The 19041-nt window shown below is 44.3% G+C and overlaps 2 protein-coding genes and 1 long non-coding RNA gene across 4 annotated transcripts; 2 read left to right on the top strand and 1 right to left on the bottom strand.

Moving 5' to 3' along the window:
* The first annotated feature begins 2539 nt into the window (after positions 1-2539).
* Positions 2540-6015, top strand: LOC125022406 (transmembrane protein 100-like). The gene is made up of 2 exons (XM_047609044.1): positions 2540-2678; positions 3951-6015. The coding sequence occupies exon 2, from the start codon at positions 3987-3989 to the stop codon at positions 4461-4463; it is 477 nt and encodes a 158-aa protein (XP_047465000.1). The 5' UTR covers positions 2540-2678; positions 3951-3986; the 3' UTR covers positions 4464-6015.
* A 5693-nt stretch (positions 6016-11708) lies between these two features.
* On the top strand, positions 11709-16894 carry si:ch73-256g18.2 (small integral membrane protein 36). 2 transcript variants are annotated; one of them, XM_047609046.1, is made up of 3 exons: positions 11709-12399; positions 15449-16452; positions 16489-16894. In XM_047609046.1, exon 1 carries the CDS (start codon positions 11884-11886, stop codon positions 12253-12255), a length of 372 nt encoding a protein of 123 aa, XP_047465002.1. In that variant the 5' UTR covers positions 11709-11883; the 3' UTR covers positions 12256-12399; positions 15449-16452; positions 16489-16894. The 2 variants fall into 2 exon arrangements, with proteins under 2 accessions (XP_047465002.1, XP_047465001.1); XM_047609045.1 differs by lacking the exon at positions 16489-16894 and having other exon boundaries at positions 15449-16471.
* Positions 13881-18945, bottom strand: LOC125022417. Its single transcript, XR_007114450.1, has 2 exons — positions 18818-18945; positions 13881-14875 (listed from the first exon to the last, which is right to left on the bottom strand). It is a non-coding gene; the product is annotated as an uncharacterized LOC125022417 (long non-coding RNA).
* Between the last annotated feature and the right edge of the window lie 96 nt (positions 18946-19041).

Here is a 19041-nt window from a genome sequence, read left to right as displayed (position 1 = left end):
GGAAACACTTCGTTAGCTTAATAACATAATTCAGTGACTCATTCTTTGATTTACTGTTACACTCAATAAAATAAATTAATGAAATAAATTCAAACAAACCTAATGATCAGCCACTAGAACGGGAGCATTTGACTTGCACCAAGGTCCAACATTTAAAACGCTTTAATTAAAAGTGGCTCGTGCATCATGAAAGATAAAATAGTTTTTACTCTGATCTAGTTTTTACAGTGTAGACGAGGAGCTGCCGTCCTCCTGCTCCAAAACACGTCCCCACGTCCCCACGTCTCAGGTCTGTTTGTCTCTGAGGTCCCGCTGTGGTGACCCCTCAGTCCGGATCAAAGGACTCCTCTCTGAACCTGACCCCCCCACCCCCCATCCCACCAAGAGGAGCTCATCTGCAAAAGCAAAAGTCTGATATGGGCTCAAAAATACGAGGCCAGATGTGTCCAGCTGCTGTTTTCGCTCCGCAGGGCGTCGACTAGAAACACAACCTCCTCACGGAGAACAGAGTCTGGTCCCAACACGTCCACCAAGATCAGGAAATATATTTATTCTTTTTAGAGTTTAACACCAACGCTCCCTGGAGCCATGGAGATAAAAACAACAGGTTCAACTAAACTAAACGAAACCGACTCAACCAGAGCTGCAGCATCTTTTACAACATATTTAATCATGAAATCTATGAACCAAGATTCAAGACTTTACTATTAGCATCATCGTCACCGTTAGCATCACCATTAGCATCACCGTTAGCATCACCGTTAGCATCTACTCTGTGATTCATTCAGCCAGTGAATCATCCCACCGCGGTGCAGATTTTAATTTCGTTATTGCTGTGTGATAAATTCTGATCCTGATCCTGATCCTGATCCTGATTCTGATTCTGGTTCAGGTCCTGATTCTGATCCTGATCCTGATAATCCAGTGAGACTCTTCCTCTCGCTGGGTGAAGACGTCTTCGTCCTCTAAGAAGAGAAACTTTAACACAAACTCAGCAAATACAACAACAAAAAGAAGAAGCTGCTTCCAGAAGTGGAGCTGCAACTTTTCCTTTGTGCTGATTCAGGCGGCACCTGGAGCCCGAACAGGGTCACAACCAGAACCAGAACCAGAACCAGCTTCATTGGGATTTGAACAAAAATGCAGAACTTAAAAAACAACTTAAAAATATAAGTGTAGCTACAGCATAAATTAAAGTTTAGAAAATCAAACACTGAAAGACAGAGGGTAAAAGGTCTGGACCTCCGTGGAGGCTGATTCCTCCCAGATGTTCCAGTCTGGAGGGTGGAGGATGGAGGGGGGAGGGTAGAGGGTGGAGACGGGAGGGTGGAGGGTGGAGGGGGAGGATGGAGGGGGGAGGGTGGAGGGGGGAGGGAGGAGTGGTGGAGGCTCCGTCGAGGGACCAGAGAAGAAATATTTACAACTCTGCTGCTGTCGTCTCATTTTTCTGAACAGTCCAGACGCCCTCAGTGTCTTGTCTCTTGTCTCCTCCATGTCCTGAATGTCTTAGAGGACTGGACGTCTCCACGTCTCCACGTCTCCACGTCTCCATCGTCTCTGTCCAGTTTGTTTTTCTTCCTTCATGTTTCTGTCCAACCTGATGCTCATTCATTAATTCGTTTGTTTGTTTATTTATTGGGAGGTGATTAATTAGTAGAGGTTACCGTGGTGACCATGGTAACCACGGTCACCATGGTGACCTCCTCCAGGAGTCATCAGTTGAACGTGTGGATGTCAGGTTTGAACTGAACTTTCTTTTCTTGGAACATGAAGCTCTGCAGGATCCTGAAGGAACCGATCAATGAACCAGCTTCCACACAAAACACGTTTCTACCGAATAACTCGAATAAAAGTTCAACACATTTGCAGATCAGGAGTTAAAGTGTTTTCATTTACAAACCACAGTTCTCACCCTCCTCTTCTCCGTCTGGACCGAGGTTTTTAGTCCCAACGCACAAAACAGATGTTTTGTTTCAGCTGCTTTACACTGAACAACAAGTCAGTCACTCGGCAACACATTACATCTATCTACATTATTACATCTTTTTATTTCTTATGTATTTTTAGAAAATACCTTTTGTATTGTGTTCAATTATTTTACTAGAGTTTGTACTGACCCTGCTTTTATTCTGTTCTTATTATATTTTGAAGATTGCAGCACCTTCATTGTTTGAATTGTTTTTATTGTTTAGTTATTGTGTTGGTTCATGTGTCTGTTGCAGACTGTGATTGTTTTGAACCACGAGCCAAGTTCACCTGAACCTGAATCTAAACCTGAATCTAAACCTGAACCTGAACCTGAACCTGAATCTAAACCTGAACCTGAATCTAAACCTGAACCTGAACCTGAACCTGAATCTAAACCTGAACCTGAACCTGAACCTGAATCTAAACCTGAATCTAAACCTGAACCTGAACCTGAACCTGAACCTGAACCTCATGACGAGAGTTGAATGTGGACCGGAGGAGGGAAAGAGTTAAAACTGGTAGGAGGAGGTGTTGGGGGAGGGAGGGAGGGAGGGAGGGTGCAGTCCCCCCTCCTCGTTCTTCTATTGATAGACATATTCCCTGTTTCTTCCCTGCAGTCGGGACGATGCAGAGCGATGAGGAGGCTCCGAGAGGAAACAACGACTGAAAGAGGAAACCTTGGAAGGAATGGAGCTGAGCCTCCTCTCACAGTGAGTCACTTCACCAAAGTATCCGAGTACTTTTACTCTGGATTTATTTCAGCTGCAGCCTCAAACATCTCAGATCAGATCAGATCAGATATCTGGGTTTACTTCCCTTCTGTCTCAGGTTAAAATCAAATGTTTGAGGTGTTTGAAAGGTCTAAAATAAGAGACGAAGTGTGGATGCACGGAGTCAGACAGACTGAGAAACTAGACGAGACACGTCCTCATGATGTTGGACAGGATGATGCTGTGAATGTGTTTTCTTCTCACCTGAGAGACGCCTCCGTGTCGTTGTTGATCCAGGCTGTAGATGAAGTTAGAGCAGAGCTGCTGTTTCTGCTGTTTGTCTCCGTTTGCTTCACACATCTGTTAATGAGGTGGTTTGTTCCTCAGCTGATCTGAGAAAACACGTCACGAGAATGATGCTCCGTGATCAGAGGAAGGTTTCTTCCTCTCAGAGCTCGTCACAGTTTCATCTCAGAAACATTTAACATATTTTAACAGGATTTCTATGAATTAAAAACCTATTTCAATCTTTTATTTATTATTGTCCATAGAGTTTAGTTAATCATTGATCTGCTAAAGGTTGCTAACAACCAAGCTATCACCATCACCGTTAGCGCTGTCTCTAGCATCACCTGAAATGTCATCATTAGCATCCGCTTTAGCGTTTCCATTAGCATCGAGAAACCTTCAGTCTCTATGATCTGGTGCTGAGACACATCAGGTCGTGTCAGAAATCAAGAGTCATTGTAGACGGAGACGTGAGGAGACGTCCCAGTCGACCAGAGTTAAAGTCCGTCCAGTAACATGATCACTAGCTGTGTTTCCATTCCAGTTTCTCTCAATATAAAAGTGATATTCTTGAAATTTTGATAAATTCCAGTTGCTCTTTGTACGTGTTTGAGCTGAAATGAGCTGTAACTCTGGTAAAGTCTCATCTGGCCATATCCCATAATTCACATTGAGGAAGTTGAATTCAGATGAACTGGTCACATGACCCCCTGCATCATCTTCTTCAGAGATAAACTTTTATTTGGATACGTTTGACAAACCTCCTCATGAGAGAAGAGATGTTTTAGATGTTTTTAGAGATGTAGATGTTTCCATTCCCAGTTTATATCCAGATATTCAGGTTTTGTACATTCTAGGTTTAATGGAAACACAGCCAGTGACACTAACCTGATCAGTTTGACTGAATCTGAAACATCTCTTCTGGTCGTCCTTGGATTCATCGTCCACTGCGTTAGCGTGCTAACTGTGACTCTGTGTTTACAGCTAGCTGCTCTCTGATTGGCTGACACCAGCGTGAAGATGGCCCATCTGTTCCTCGCCAGTAAGATCACCATGCCGGACGACTTCCACATCAAAGGTGGCGCCAGGATCCAGAGGAGCGCCCCCAAGATGCCGGCATCCATCTCCGCCGAGAAGCTTCGGTCCATGCCCAGGAAGGACAGTGTCATCGTGACGACACGTGTCCCCCGCGTCCCCCACGTCAACGAGGTCCAACTGACGGCAGCGACCGGCGGTGCGGAGATGTCCTGCTACCGCTGCATCATCCCGTTCGCCGTGGTGGTGCTCATTGCCGGCGTGGTGGTGACGGCCGTGGCCTACGCCTTCAACTCCCACGGCTCCAACATCTCGGTGCTGGGGCTGGTGCTGCTGTCCGCTGGGCTGGGCCTGCTGGGCTCCAGCGCCATCTGCTGGAGGCTCCGACAGAAGAAGAAGAGCGACAAGCGGCGGGAGAGCCAGACCACGCTCATGGCCGGACAGGGGTACTGCGTGGCCTGATGGACACCCCTCCAGCTGGTCTCATGACGTTCAGGGAGAATCACAATCCAGACAAACAGGACATGAATCTGAACCCCTTCAGGTTTGTGTCCTCCGGCCTTCAGGCTCTGACTCTGCAGGACGAACGCCGGCCAAGTTAAGCCCCTGGAAACATATTTATGGAGACTTGAACGAAGGCTAAAGTTTATTTCACAAACCTTTCTCATCCTTCAACCATTAGTCTGGTTTATATCGTGTGGTTTCTGGACTGAGGAGCTCTCAGTGAACAGATATTATATCAGCTACATGATTCTCAGTCTGACTGCTTCCATGAATACACATTTACAAAACCAGTTTGTTTAATCATTACACATCAATGAGGTGAATTCAGGTCTAAATGAGTATTTATATGTCAGGTTGTGTTTGCATGGACTTCTTCTTCTTCTACATTCTTGACTGAGCAGATACCTGAATATAAACTGTCGTATGTAGCCGTCGCCTGAAAAGCTCATTAATGATGTACAGCACCGAACTAAATGCTGCTAATAAGCTCTAATAGAAAAACATTTAAAAAGGTACTTTACTGTTGAAGCTCGTCTTCCTGAGACAACGTGCAGCTGTCGTTTTACTCTGGGATTCAGTCACACAGGAACAAAGATAAAGGTCAGATCTCAAGCTGGGTTCAGACTCAAAGACGTTTCATGGTTTGATATTTTTAATAAAGTTCCAGGAACTTTAACAAAAAGAGTTCAAATGTTCAAAGAGTTTTCACTCACATCTTAACTCCTAATTGTTGAGCTACATGAAATAAAATGATGATGAAAATTAATACAATTTTAGCACGACAAGTTCATCTTTAAATTCCTGACAGATAATTCCTCTACTAGAACTAATTTACCTGCAAGTTTTTATCTTTGTGTTGCAATAATAACAACAAACATTTACATAAAGCTGCACAGCTGATTAAATAGATGAAAAATATCCCTTGAAGTTAACAATTAAATAGATTCAAAACATGCAATTAATTTGCATTAACTGATGTAAATCATGCGATTAATCGCGGTTAAATATTTTTATCTATCGATAGCCCATGAAGATAAATCTGAGATGGATCCATCAGAGGCTCCGTGTCATTGAGTGGAAACACAATATATATTTTATATTTTATATTTTATTCATATGTTTAGTCCCAATCAGACCAGTCTCAGGTCTTTTAAAGAACTGATGCCTGAAACAAACAGGAAATAAGAGTGTTCCATTAACCACGTTCCTCTGATCTCTCGGGCCCGTCTATTTGCTGGAACGAGGCGACTCATCCAGCATCGTCTGTGTTTCCTGCTGTAGTCTGAACCCAACATGAGGTATGCGGGTAGCTCCATGTGACTGAACCACTGAGCATCACCCAGACTGCTGCTGTGGTCACTCAGTCTCTGATATGCATGCCTCTCCGTCTGTCAGTCTGTCCACTAGTCCACATGTAGCGGAGGGTCACTCTCCTTCACCTCCAGCCGTCCGTCTTATTTATTCTGAAACACATTTGTTCTATTAAACTCAAGATTTAATCCAAAACGAATCATGTCTCGTGTTAATTTGCCCACAGCAGAGCAGGTTGAGGACAGAGGTTATATTTAGTTTGTGTTGCCAGGCGATGGAGGAGGAGGAGAAAAGAGGAGGAGGAGGTGACGACGTGTTGTCACTGCTGCAGCTCTAGCTTTGTCTCGGTGGGTGGAAAGTAAGAGGATCCTTCGCCCTCATTCCTGGAGACACTTTGGAGGAGATGAAAAGAGAAGAAGCTCCAACCGTGACTGGATATTAAAACAGATTCCTGAACAAAACCTGGTCCACGCACATGCAGATTAGATGGTCTGGGGGCCACTTTTGGCCCATGGGCCGTAGGTTTGAACCCTGTGATATAGATGTACCCCCCCCAAAATGTTTCCCGGGAGGAAACACCGTCCACCACTTTGGTTCCTACCACCAGATCCACCATGATGATGATGATAGTAGCTCGAGGATGACGGTTACCATGGCGACCAGAGCCCGGGATTCCCACTAGATACCAACTGTCTCGTGTTGCGTGATTCGTTCACGTCGTGTTGTTGACGACATAGAAACACCAGCATGTTTTTACAAGAACGTCATGTTTGCAAACTGAAGGAGCTTAAAGAGCCTGAGGTGAGACTTGTGTTAGCGTCATTGTTCGTGCTCCAGTTCATCATGTCCCAGTGTACCTTAACACTGGTTGTGTTGTTTTGTGTCGCCTCCAACTGTGTGAGGAGGGTCCAGAGGGGAAATCCCGACTCGCCCTTCCCTTCCTGTAATACAGTGACCAGCTGAAAGTGACCAGAGGTCTAACACAGTGGCAGCGTCACCCCACCTTCATCCACCCACGGCCGGAAAACAGCCTGGCACGCAAAGAGACATGGAACCGGCAGCATCGGCCAAGAGATCAGCCGCAGAACAGGAAGCGCTTTCTGTTCGTCCACGCCCTTTACCAAAACTTTGAACTAATTCCCCAACAGACCAGAGGTTTCTGTCAAGGTCAGAGCTGCATAAAAATAAAACATGAACAGATTCAGATGTGGCCCAGAAGATGGAGGATGCGGATCAGTTGGGTTTGGTCCATGTTTAGCAAACAAACAACAAAAACAAGCATGTGGAGAATCAGACTACCACAGCCCACACAGATTCAAAATAAGAATCCAGTTCAATTGGTTCCCAGGAGAAGGATTTTAAAATGGCTGCCAGTGTGTTATCACTGCTACCACTGGAGATCTGCAGGGGCTTTTCCTGAGTGGTCAGAGGTTGTTCTCATTAACTTCCTTCTCTTCACACCAGAGTCATCGCTGCACAGATCGTGTTGTTCTTTTCTACATGTCTGCATCAAAATGACTCAAAATAAATCCTGAGAGTAGACAAATAATAATGAATAATAACCCAATGAACACAGGAAACAGACATAATATCATGATTCAAAGTGAGCAAACAAAACTTAGAGCAGCAGATAAACACACGTCCAGATTATTTGTCTTCTAAATGTGAAGACGTCCAGCAGAGACATGAGCTCAGAACTGACCCAGGTCCACCAGCTACTTTCTGGACCAGTCTGGACACAAGTGGTCTTCATGGAAGAGCTGCAGCCAAACATCCTCCCTCTGACATGGAAACAAGACAAGAGACTCCACCATGGACCAGAACAGAACCAGAACCTAGGAACTGGGCTCAGAAACATCTGGACGGATGATGTTTGTTGAGCTCCAGTAATGAGTGAAGCATGGTGGAGGCTCCTGGAGAGTCTGGTCCTCAAGCAGATACTGATCCATCATCAACACCTTCAGGGAGGAGGAGGACTGGCCCCACATTTATTCTGCAGCCGGACAAAGAGCCCAAACATCCAGACAAGGTCATTAAGAACTATCTTCAGAGGAACAAGAACAGCATGACCCCCCAGAGCTGAGGCAAGATCTGGGGTTAGTTCTCCAAGAACCAAGAACTGTGTCTAAGTAGAAGAACTGATGCCGTCTGGGGGGTAAAGGGGGGCCACACCAGACACTGATTAGATTTAAAACATGTTTAAATGAACTGATATTAAATCATGTTTCAATCTTGTTTAGATCCAAAAATCACAAACAGATCAGGTTTTCGTGCACAAACAGTTCAACAAGTTCACGGTAAAAACTCGTGTTTTGCAGGTTCAGAATGAACCGTCTGTCTGATATTAAACCTCTCAGCTCTTCTTCTTCTTCTAAATAAAACACCAACATGAGGAGAGGATATCCAGCCGCTCCAAAAAAATGTTGTAGAATAACAGAATGAGGAAATACCTTTCAAACCGGTGACACCTCAACTACTGTCCTCGACGGCAGATGTTGAGCAGGGGAGAAAAATAGGTGAGGTAAGAATAACAGAGCAGGAAAATATAGCAAAACGGATATTAGAGTTTGGATAGGACACCCAAACAAGATGGAATGACCCAGTAATAGTCAGACTGACCCACTGAACAGAAACACGGGACGTTTGAGTTTCAGGGCTTCATGGGAAACATGAACCAGTGTTTATTTATTGTAAACCACAACATGATGTGTGCTGACAAGATACAGAAGAAGTCCCACAAGGCTCAGCCCTGGTTCCCATCTTATTCATTCTGCATCTCCGATTACACAGATTAATGCTAGCATGGAGGCTAACCACAAAATGTTTATGGAGTAAAGGTGGTGTTAAGGAATGTAGGAAGAGTCTACGAAGAGCTACCGTTAGCTGGGAGGCTACGAAGGGTACAATCAATCCAAAGCAGCTTAATTTTAAGCAGCTGCTTCAGATTCAAACACAACTCTGTTGTTTGGACCGTGAATCTAAATTCCTTCCGTCCACATCGAGCTCCAGCATCGTGTTATTTGCAGGACGTGACGTCACCTCATGAACAACCTTCAATCTTGTTATCAGAAACAAGTGGGTATTCTTTCCCAGCACAATGTGAACTTCCTGAGGCGGCAGATATCTGTCTCAAACACGGAGACACCAGCCCATTATTTCTAGAGGTCTATAAATCCATCAGCACGCCACCGATGAAAGAACCAGACGCAGAGAAAATGCTTGAGGGAGGGAAAATGGATTTTTGACCAATGAAGGGAAGTGCCTCTCCCTGGTTAATGGAGCCTCTCGGGGCCCTTTGTGCCATTGTTGGCTCTTCTGAAACCAGCTTTTCTTTTTCCCACCGTGGTATTCTGCATCCACCACTTGTTCATGATCACGTAACACGCTGCTCTTTAAAGGTTTGCTGCATTTTAAATTCATTTAATCATCAGGTGAAACTTTGCTTGACCTGAAAGTTTCATCTGCGCCAGGATCAAGGCTGTTCATACAAATACTAATACTAATACTAATACTAAATATATTTTTTATTATCAATTAGAATTTGTGAACAAACTAAATCTGTCAGAAAGTGTAAATGATCCTGCAGCGGAGACATAACTGTGGACAGGAGATCAGAGTAAAACACATTTAGTTTGTTTATCCTGTGTGAATGAATCACATGAATCATCCTCAGGTAAAACTAATCCTGTGTGAACAGAACTTGTCTCCGTGTCCTGGCTGCAGCCGCTAACAGCTCCTCAGGTCGGTCCAGTTATGAAAACTCTCCCTGATCCTTGGATCCTGGCTTTATTTTAAAAAGGTTCAATTTGTTCTTCTGTTTACACGGAGTTGACTTCCAGCCAATGAGGCCGTTTTCCAACAGCCGTAAGCTGAAGAGTTACTCGTCACGGTGGAGGGTGACAGCGGTGATGCGCTCCAACGCCAGTCCAACGGATTTCCAGATTCTCTGAGTAATAAACAGACTTCCTCTCAAGTCTGGAGAGCATGAGCGAACGCTACTCTCAGCCAAGAGGAGGATATGAAGACTTAACCTCATATCCTCCAGAGTTCAGAATCATTTCCAGGCCTCACAGCTTCACAGAGCTTCAGAGTCCAAATCAAAACAAAAGATGACAGAGCATGGAAAGAAAGAAAAAAGAAAAGGGCTAGAAATCGTTTTTTTGTTGTTTAGCAAACAGAATAACTTCCTCCAGATGTTGGACGAGGACTTGGTTTGATTTGAGGAGTCTGGGAACACTTTTTAAAACATCTACTGGGTTTTTAAGACCTCGCATTGACCTCCGTCCTGGCTGATCTGAACACAAGTCCAGGTGTGAACACATCCAGGACTCATTCACCTCATTCACCTCATTCCTTTGGTCATGAACACACTGTGAGGGTTTAAGCTTCCAGGGTTCAGGTCGAATCTGAGTCTCTGTCTCTGAAATAAATTAGAACTTATCATGTGAGAGTCTTTCCATCTGGGTCCTAAATCTGGATCATGTCTCCAAGTGTCCCTGGTTCTGGTCCAGCGATAGGTAGAGATCCAGAGAACATGCTGAAACCTGAGCAGAGCAGTGACCACCTCCTTTAAATCTGCTCTGATAACATCACATCTCTGATTGGTCTCAACCTCTGAGGTTCCTGAAGTGTCCTTGACACTGAACGTCTCAGGAATCAATTATTATTTCTGATGAACTTTCACTGGTCCAAGTCCAGGATGATCCCGAACTTTAAGTCATTAGGTCACAGCTCTTATTTCCTCAGATATGAAACCAGCAGGTTTTCATCTGAGTCCGGTTTAAATAAGCGCTGCAGTAAACAGGAAGGTTTCAGAGTCGACCTCCAGCCTCGTTACTGGTTCATGGAGTCGTCGCTGGAGGCTGCAGTTTGACAGCTAATTAAACTCAGCTCAGCAGACACACCTGACTGTGAGGAGGTCGTGTTCACAGTAGAAACCAGTAAAACTGCCCACGATCGAGGATTTCATCATCAGTTCATACACGCACAAACATCCCTGACTGATTTAATCGTCCCGACACTCAGACGGAGCCGAACGAATGTTTTCCTCCAGTGATGGTTTGGAAACATTCAGCATCAACGTAGGAACCTTTTGCAGGCACTAGTTGCTGGTACGACCATTTTTAAATATAATTATGAATCAATTCAGACGTCAAGAGGTTTTAAAAATGAGAAGATGAATCAGTTGTTCACATAATTTCAATTTCACCTAAATATCACAATAAAAACAGGTAAAGGAAGCGCCTACTTTCCTAAAACCCTCTCAGAAATCTGAAGCTAAAACATTTCCACATTTCTCATGAGGGGGTTTTTCAGACGTATCGATATAAAAGTGTATCACAAAACTGCAGTGGAAACCCCTTTTTTTGTTTTGTCATTTCCTTGAAGGAATTTCAGCCGATTCCTCAGAACAGAACCTCTTCAGTTTAACAGTTTAACAGTTAACCCTTTTTTATTTGTACGGTTGAAGAACATCTGGTCCTGGTTTTCCCTGCAGGACACAAACCTCAGTTCAGGCCCCAACCAGGAATATTAGCAGATTAACTAGCATGCATGTTTTTAGCTGACCTCCCCCAACCCCCACCTGTTCTTTTGCTTTTAATGTAATTTAATTTCCCATGTAAAAACATAATCACTCAGAGTGACATAATAAAGCAGCCCTTTAATACGTATTACACGGCTCCTCTAATCCCCGCAGGGCGCTCATGGCGAGCTGACAGGTGCGCGTCCATTTTGCAGTTTGATCTTTTTTTGTCACTGCACTCAGAGTTGGCAAAATCAAAATGGCGGCTTAAGTTATTAAAACTGAGCAGCTTTGGTCATTGGCTGCTGAAATTCAAGGTTGGAGGAGCAGCGAGGATTAATGCCCTTTAAAGCCTCTCCTCCCTCCAGCTCATCCCTCTCTCATTCCATCAGCTGATGCCGTCCTCTGCTGTCACTCGCTCTCTTTTCCTGCCAGCTGTTCATCATCATCACCATCACCACCGTCTTTTTCACTTTCCTCCTTCGACTTTTAACTCCGGCTCTTCCCTCTTTCTGGATCCGGGTGAGATTATGAAGCGGCGCCATGGGTTTCATGGAATTCTACCTGGAGATTGACCCGGTCACCCTGAACCTCATCATCCTGGTCGCCAGCTATGTCATCCTGCTCCTCGTCTTCCTCATCTCCTGCATCCTGTACGACTGCCGAGGCAAAGACCCGACCAAGGAGTACGCCCCGGACAACACGCCGGCGCCGCCCAGCCAGTCGCCCATCCGCCTGGTGGTCATGCAGAACTCGCCGGCCTCCTCCCGCTACGAGCCCAACAACACGGCGGGACACAGCGAGCTGCCGACTCCGGACCTGAGCCGGGACCGAGGGGAGAGGGAACGGGAGAGGGAACGAGAGAGGGAACGAGAGAGGGAACGAGAGAGGGAGAAGAGGAGCACTCTGGTCTGAGGAAGAGGAAGAGGAAGAGGAAGAGGAAGAGGAAGAGGAAGGCCCACGCTGACAACCAGGAAGTGCTGTTAAATGGCTCTGAGCAGCGTTTTTAAACTTTTAATGTCCCTGGATGCTGTTGATGAGCGGCTGAGGAGTCAGGAGGTAAGAACCTGGGAGAAACTGAACCATGAAATCCTGCAAAAAACTTCCTGAAACCATTTAAAGCAAGAGACAAATCTGTCCAGGACGACAGAGGCTACAAGTCACAGCAACGCTCTAAAACCAGAATATATTCAGGTCACTAAGATACAGACCTGGACTGTGAACACAAACTGGGTTTTAACACGCACCAACTTCATGTTTAACTCTACTGAAGATGTTAAATATACTTTTAAGGGAAACTAACAAAGCTGAAAGGTTTTTATATTTATTTAAAAAGGACATTAATCAGCTTCATAGTAGCCAGATGGTTAACGTTCAGCTGTAAGATTTATAAAGAACCATTAACACATCTGTGCAAAAATAAATGAATAAAAGAGTTGTTAAAATTGCAAACCAAAAAGAGTCATTCACCACTAAAACCTGAGCATTAGCCTTTAGGCTAAAGCTCAAAGCTAAAACAAGTAGTTAGTTCTTCAGGTGGAGACTAAACCTACAGTAACAGGTGCAGTTTCTTATATCAAAACGTATTTTATTCCATAGTTTAGAAGCTCCAGGTCTCTGAGTGACCACACAGTCTCCTGGGTCAGGAACCTTTCTCTTTATAAAGGCAGAGTGGTGGTGTTTTACTATTTATAAGTAACATAAGGCTCCTAATTACCTCTTTGTTAATTGACTAATTATATATAAATATATATAAAACAGATCTAACCTCAATAAAAAGTTGAGTGTGAAGGTTTAATTCAGACGTTTACATGTTTACGTCACATTGACAAAAAGGTTCATTTTCATTTAATTGGTTTAATTAATCAATTAATTCATTTTTTTATGAATCGTTGCTTGAGTGCTTCCTCCAAACACCAAAGATGTTCCTGTTTTATTTCACTCATCATGTAAACGAGTCATAAATAAATGAGTAAATGCTTCGTGGGACCCGCCCCCTGACATTTAAATGTCTTGAACATAAGCTCTGGAGTCTGGATTCAGGATGTTTGACAGGATTCAAAACAAAATGAAAGCTACTAGAGTCAGACTAAACAGGATCTGTGCTGGGACAGCTGACTGTGGAACGAGGACGTCTGCTCGTCCCATAAATACAAACATGTCCACGCTCTAATCCATCAGCAAATGCATGGAAATGATTTATTAGCGATATGTGCGTGTGACATGAATGGAGGCCGTTGGCTCAGAGTTTAATCAGATTAACAGCAAAAGGATCAGCTGACACCAAACGACACATGGACATTCACAGATATACAACATATAGAAAACCTGGGACTTTTGTGTTTTCATCAGAATTTGGTTTTTTGTCTGAGAACCTTAATGAAGTTCAGGTAATTGATCGATTTCTTCCTAAAGTCCAGGATAATGAAGGTTTATTAGGTCAAATTCATCATGAGTGACAGTCAAATTAAACTAAATCTGAACAAACCCAACAACCAGAGAACCAGTGGAGACAAACTAATGAAGACAGAGTCCAAAAAGACATTTCACTGGTTTATTTGTCTCACATCATCTAAAACGAGTGAAATCCGTTCATTCTCACTCCGACCTGAAGAAGCGCTGCTTGTCCTGAAGGAAACATCTCAGACTGGAACCAATTATAGAAAATGTCTGAGTCCGTCCAGAGGAAAGATTTAAACTGGAAACTTCCTGCAGCTACTGGAGGAAAATTCAAAGGACCAACAAAGTCGATCATTAGTTTTTGACCTGGGAATGAAGGTTTCTGTGAAATATTTCCACTATATCTGCATCTAATGATCTGAACCAACGTCGTTTATCGACCACATGACCAGAGCTGAGACCTGAACACCTGGATTCTTGGAGTCGACCCGTTGGTTTTTGACTTGACGACCGGATCGAACGTCTACTAATGGCAAAGCTCGTCTTTTATAGGGGCAGCCCAAGAACTGGGGGGACATGCTGGAGTAGCTCTCAGAGGGGACGTCGAGAGGTCGGTTTGGACTTTCAGAGAGTTCCTGGTCCACTAATGAGCTGTAAACACGTTTTTTTTTTTAGCAGTGTCTAAATGAATGAAGCCCTGACACATGGAGGAGGATCCCTGCAGATCTCTGAGGTCTCAGACTCTTAAGCCCTGACTCCTGCTGCATGAAGCTCTGAAGCGGCCTGTAAATCCCTGGCCTCCCTCAGCCCCCTCCACCCCAGAGATGAACTGAGCTGACAACTTAAACCCTCACTGGACAGTGAAATAATGAATGGACGCGTGAATGTCCGTCTGCTGCTCGTCCCTGGGACGTATGGGGGGCAGCAGGACTTACCCTCCGGGGGCCGGGTGGATGGGTGGAGGTTTACTGCAGATGTTGGTGTTTGTTTGGAGGGAAATCCTCCAGCTGAGGCCCGAAAGAAACATCCTCCATATATCGTCTTCTTTGAAGGAGACGTTAAACAACTGGACACATGACGACTGACATCTGGATCAGGACAAAGTGTCCAGACTTCCCCCGAAGACCACGAACATCTGTAAAAACAAACACAACCTCTGCATCAACCATGTAGCCCTCCAACCAATCAGAAACCAGAAACCTGCATTAAGCCCCGCCCACAGGACCAGGCCGACCCGGCCCTTTGCTGGAGCAGAATCAGAATCAGGTCCCAACAGAGAGACTCCAGATAAACTCTGGTTCAAGCTGCGTCTTTACCTCTGACTTCTGTTGGACTGTTGAACTCCACATTTCACACTTTAATTACTTTATTTTATTTAAGCTTAAGGAACCGTGTTATAGTTTTGTTACGTCTGCACAGATCTCTGAGAGAAAGCTCATTTCATTCTGTCTCCATCACAGCTGAATGTATATCGGTCAAAGTGACAATAAAACGGGATTTTATTTAACCTCTCATGTCTTAATTTTCTACTTTTAATTTTACTTACTGTAAACTGACACTAAACTGTCCTGAGATAAATGAATAAACTGATCTTAAATAATACGATGATCCGACCACGTTGTTTTAAAAAGGGTTTAGGTGGAGCCTGAAACTTCTTCTCTGGTCTGTGGTTGGATGTCTAATCACTGCAGTGCTTTTATTTCTCCAGGGTCTGCAGACCTCAGGATCCCCGTGACTCCCCAACACTGGTCCTCCATCCGCCTGCAGCTCCTCCACGAGTCTGAACATCCGTCTGAAGACCAGCGAGGAGCCAACATGTCCGACCGGCTGCATCTCAACCAACGTTTATCCTTCTACCGTGGAAAAGCTCGACTTTGACCCGACGCAGAAACCTGGATCCGTGTGTTAAGACTTCAGATTACGACTGATCTGGAGGCGACGTCAACTTTTATCCGATGTTTGGTTGCAGCGCCCTCAGTGTTCCCAGACCAGTCCACGTAAATAAAGCCTCCATGAAGTCTCCTCCCAGCTGGTCTGACCACACCTCCTCAAACTGAACCTTTTTAACCAGCTCATGAACATCTGATGGGAAAGTAAATAAACAGAAAAATCTCTCCACTTCCTCCAAACTGAGGCTGAACAGAGTCTTTGGTTCACTCTGCTCTTCCTGCACCAGACACTAAGAAATGGTGGATTATACACTTACATGAAGCTCCGTCATGGACTCAGATGGTTCATGGTTCAGTCTCCCTGTCAATCATCATGATGTCACATCCTGGTTTTATAGCGTAAAATAACTAAAACTTGAACTGTATTAACTACCTAAAATGACAGAAATCATATCTGAATAAAATGTATTTTAGCGTTTTAGTTGGGGCCAAGTCCCGCCCACTAACGTGGAGGGGGCGGGGCTTATGTCACCTGTATTGGAACCAGGGGCTGTGACTCCAATGTGACGTGAATGAGGCTGATTCAGTCAAAGGTTTTATCTTGGAAGATGAATTTGTTGACAGGTTGAGTCTGTTAGTCTGAAGGGATTTAGTTTATTTTTTAGAAATATGTTCACAAACCGACCTCTGGTTCAGTCCTTAGCGTAACTGAAGCTATTTGTTCATGTCGGCTGAAGAAAACGAGAACGTCTGAAGTAGAAAAACTGTTTCTGCAGCTTTGCAACAAAAAACAAGAAAACATGAGATAAATGTCCAGATTCAGGTTCATCAGGTTCATCAGGTTCATCAGGTTCATCAGGTTCATCACGTTCCTTCAGGACAAACACACACAAAAAATAAACTCTCAATGAAATGTATGATACTTGGTTCGGAAGAGTTTTAGAGTTTCACAGCTTTTTCCATGGGATTAATTAAAGAGTCGGTTCTTTGTTCTTGAATCAACACAAACACCTGCAGCCAGATGAGTCTGACATTAAACGTAGCACATTACCACCGCTGTAGTTTAGAGGTTGTTTTATGGGGGGGGGGGGTTAAAGGGTTGAGGGTTTGAATCCTGAAACGTGTGTTTGCTCATAGAACTGCTGATAAATCACCTCAGCAACAAAATAAAATGACCAACTGGTCTAATCCCTCTTCCTTCCTGAAACGATAAAATCCTCCCCGACCAAAAAGACTCGCGACCCCCCCCCCCCTCCCCCGTCCCCCCGTCCCCCCCGTCCCCCCGTCCCCTCTGCTCATTGGTCCAGGCAGCATCTGACGGCTGATCCGACCCCGGCTCTTTAGAGGACTCATGTGGGACAAATCCTCTTACATAAAAAAAATGAAGAACCAACCAATGGCTGCGTCTCGTCCATAATATGAATTGCACAATTATCCCGCGTCCATATTTCATGTCTGTGGATTAATGCTGCAGAGTATTAGGACCATGTATTATGTGTTTGTTTCCCCCCGTGCTGCTTTTTTTTTGTCCGTGGGGACGTTACATAAACATTCACTTTAATTTATTCATATAACACAGAGGAACGGACTCAAGACTGAAGAGTTTCATTCATTCATTCTTTGATGAACTGGTGCAGTTATTTATTTATTAAACACTTTAAAACATGGAAGAATTAAAAGAGGAGAAATTGAAAAAGATGAAGATTAACGTGAACTGTTCATTAAAGACTGAGCTTTAAATCCAGCTTCACTTTCTTTCCTCCTTCTTTTTTTACTACGAGACAAGAAACATTCATTCATTCAGGAGAGTTGACTGACTGAGGTTCATTGAGTCATACAAAGATCAGAGAGGAAGGTGGATGCTAACGATAGCTGCTAACAGCTGTTTAAAGCTTCATCAAGCTTCTTCTTCTTTTCTTCTGTCTCTACTTCCTGTTTGCTCCTGTAGACTGGTCACTTTGATGGAAGGTCATGACTGTGTTTACAGATTCAAACACTTCCTGGTTCATCTGGACTTCCTGCTGCAGGAGTTCACTCGTCCACCTTCATCCCTTCACAGGCACTCGCTGAAAAACCTGGATGTTCTAAATGTCAGCCCTAGAGTTTTATCCTAGAACAGATCAATGAATCTCTCATATCTGGGTCCTGGTCTCATATCTGGTTCTGGTCTCATATCTGGTTCTGGTCTCATATGAGGTTCCTGGTCTCATGTCTGGTTCCTGGTCTCATGTCTGGTTCCTGGTCTCATATCTGGTTCCTGGTCCTTAAACTAATGTAAACATGTATTTGTCACATTAGAACATCAGAGCTGATTCAGACACTTGTCAACATCATCACATTAGAAACATTAGGACACTTGTTCTTCTTCATGGTTCCTAATAAACCAGTTGTGCTCAGAGTTCATGCAGAGAAGGACCTTTTAAGTGTCAAACATGTGGCCTGTGGACCAAAAGCGGCCCCCCCAGAGGCTCTAATCTGGCCCCAGCATGTGAAAATTACTTATCAATAACTTCTGTCTCTAATTTATCCACTGGTTTACACTGAGACCAGGACCAGAGAGACCCAGGACTAGACCAGGACCAGAGAGACCCAGGACCAGACCCTGGACTAGACCGAGGACTAGAACCAGGACTAGAACCAGGACCAGAAAGCAGACAGACACGAGTTCAGATTCCACTGATTTATATTTATAAAATATTCTCTTTTGGTTAAATGTTAACGAATGAAGGGTTAAAGCTCTAAACACCGGCTGGTTGACGGAGTGTGACGCTCTGAACTCGTGGGATTAACAAAAAAAAAAAAAAAAAAAAAAAACGAGCCTCTGATCTGCTGCGTCCACTTTGACAAAATGGTGTTATATAATGAAAACTGAGACAACGTGAGTCAGAGGATCTGGGTTTAAGCTCTGCTCTGAGGCCAGTCTGGACCTGAACCTCTGAACATTCAACCGAGACAATCTGGAGCGGGGACTCAGTGTCCTACCGACTTTAATGAAACTTTAAATCAGTCCAGAGTCATCGGTGTGTTAACGTTTCCTGCAGGTGGATGAATTCTGCAGCAGCTTCAACACAAACTTATCTGATCACAGTTTGACTTCCTCCTCCTTCTCCTCCTCTCAGGCTGCAGGACGCTACAAACCCAACGTCCTGTTACTGATAAAAAAAATCAAAAAAAAAAAAAAAACCTACCGACTTTAGCAGATGTCGTGCGTGTTGCGTTTGATTATTCTGCAGATCTGCTCCTGCAGCCTGGATGAAACCTTCATCCACCGCGATGATGAGGGAGAAGAAAGGAGCGACAGGTGAGCTGATCTCAGGTGTGGAGGAAACACCAGAGGATGTAGCTGAGCTCCAGCTGCAGAGAGGAGGTGCTGCCCCCTGGTGGTCACCAGACGGACTGACACGTCTCTGTT

Source organism: Mugil cephalus, chromosome 16, assembly GCF_022458985.1.
Source record: "Mugil cephalus isolate CIBA_MC_2020 chromosome 16, CIBA_Mcephalus_1.1, whole genome shotgun sequence".
NCBI classification, from domain to species: domain Eukaryota; kingdom Metazoa; phylum Chordata; class Actinopteri; order Mugiliformes; family Mugilidae; genus Mugil; species Mugil cephalus.
This window is presented reverse-complemented; position numbering and strand designations above follow the sequence as displayed.

What these genes read in the sequence shown, in the direction of transcription:
- LOC125022406 (XM_047609044.1), top strand. Translation starts at nt 3,987, where the DNA reads ATGGCCCATCTGTTCCTCGCCAGTAAGATCACCATGCCGGACGACTTC.
- si:ch73-256g18.2 (XM_047609046.1), top strand. Translation starts at nt 11,884, where the DNA reads ATGGGTTTCATGGAATTCTACCTGGAGATTGACCCGGTCACCCTGAAC.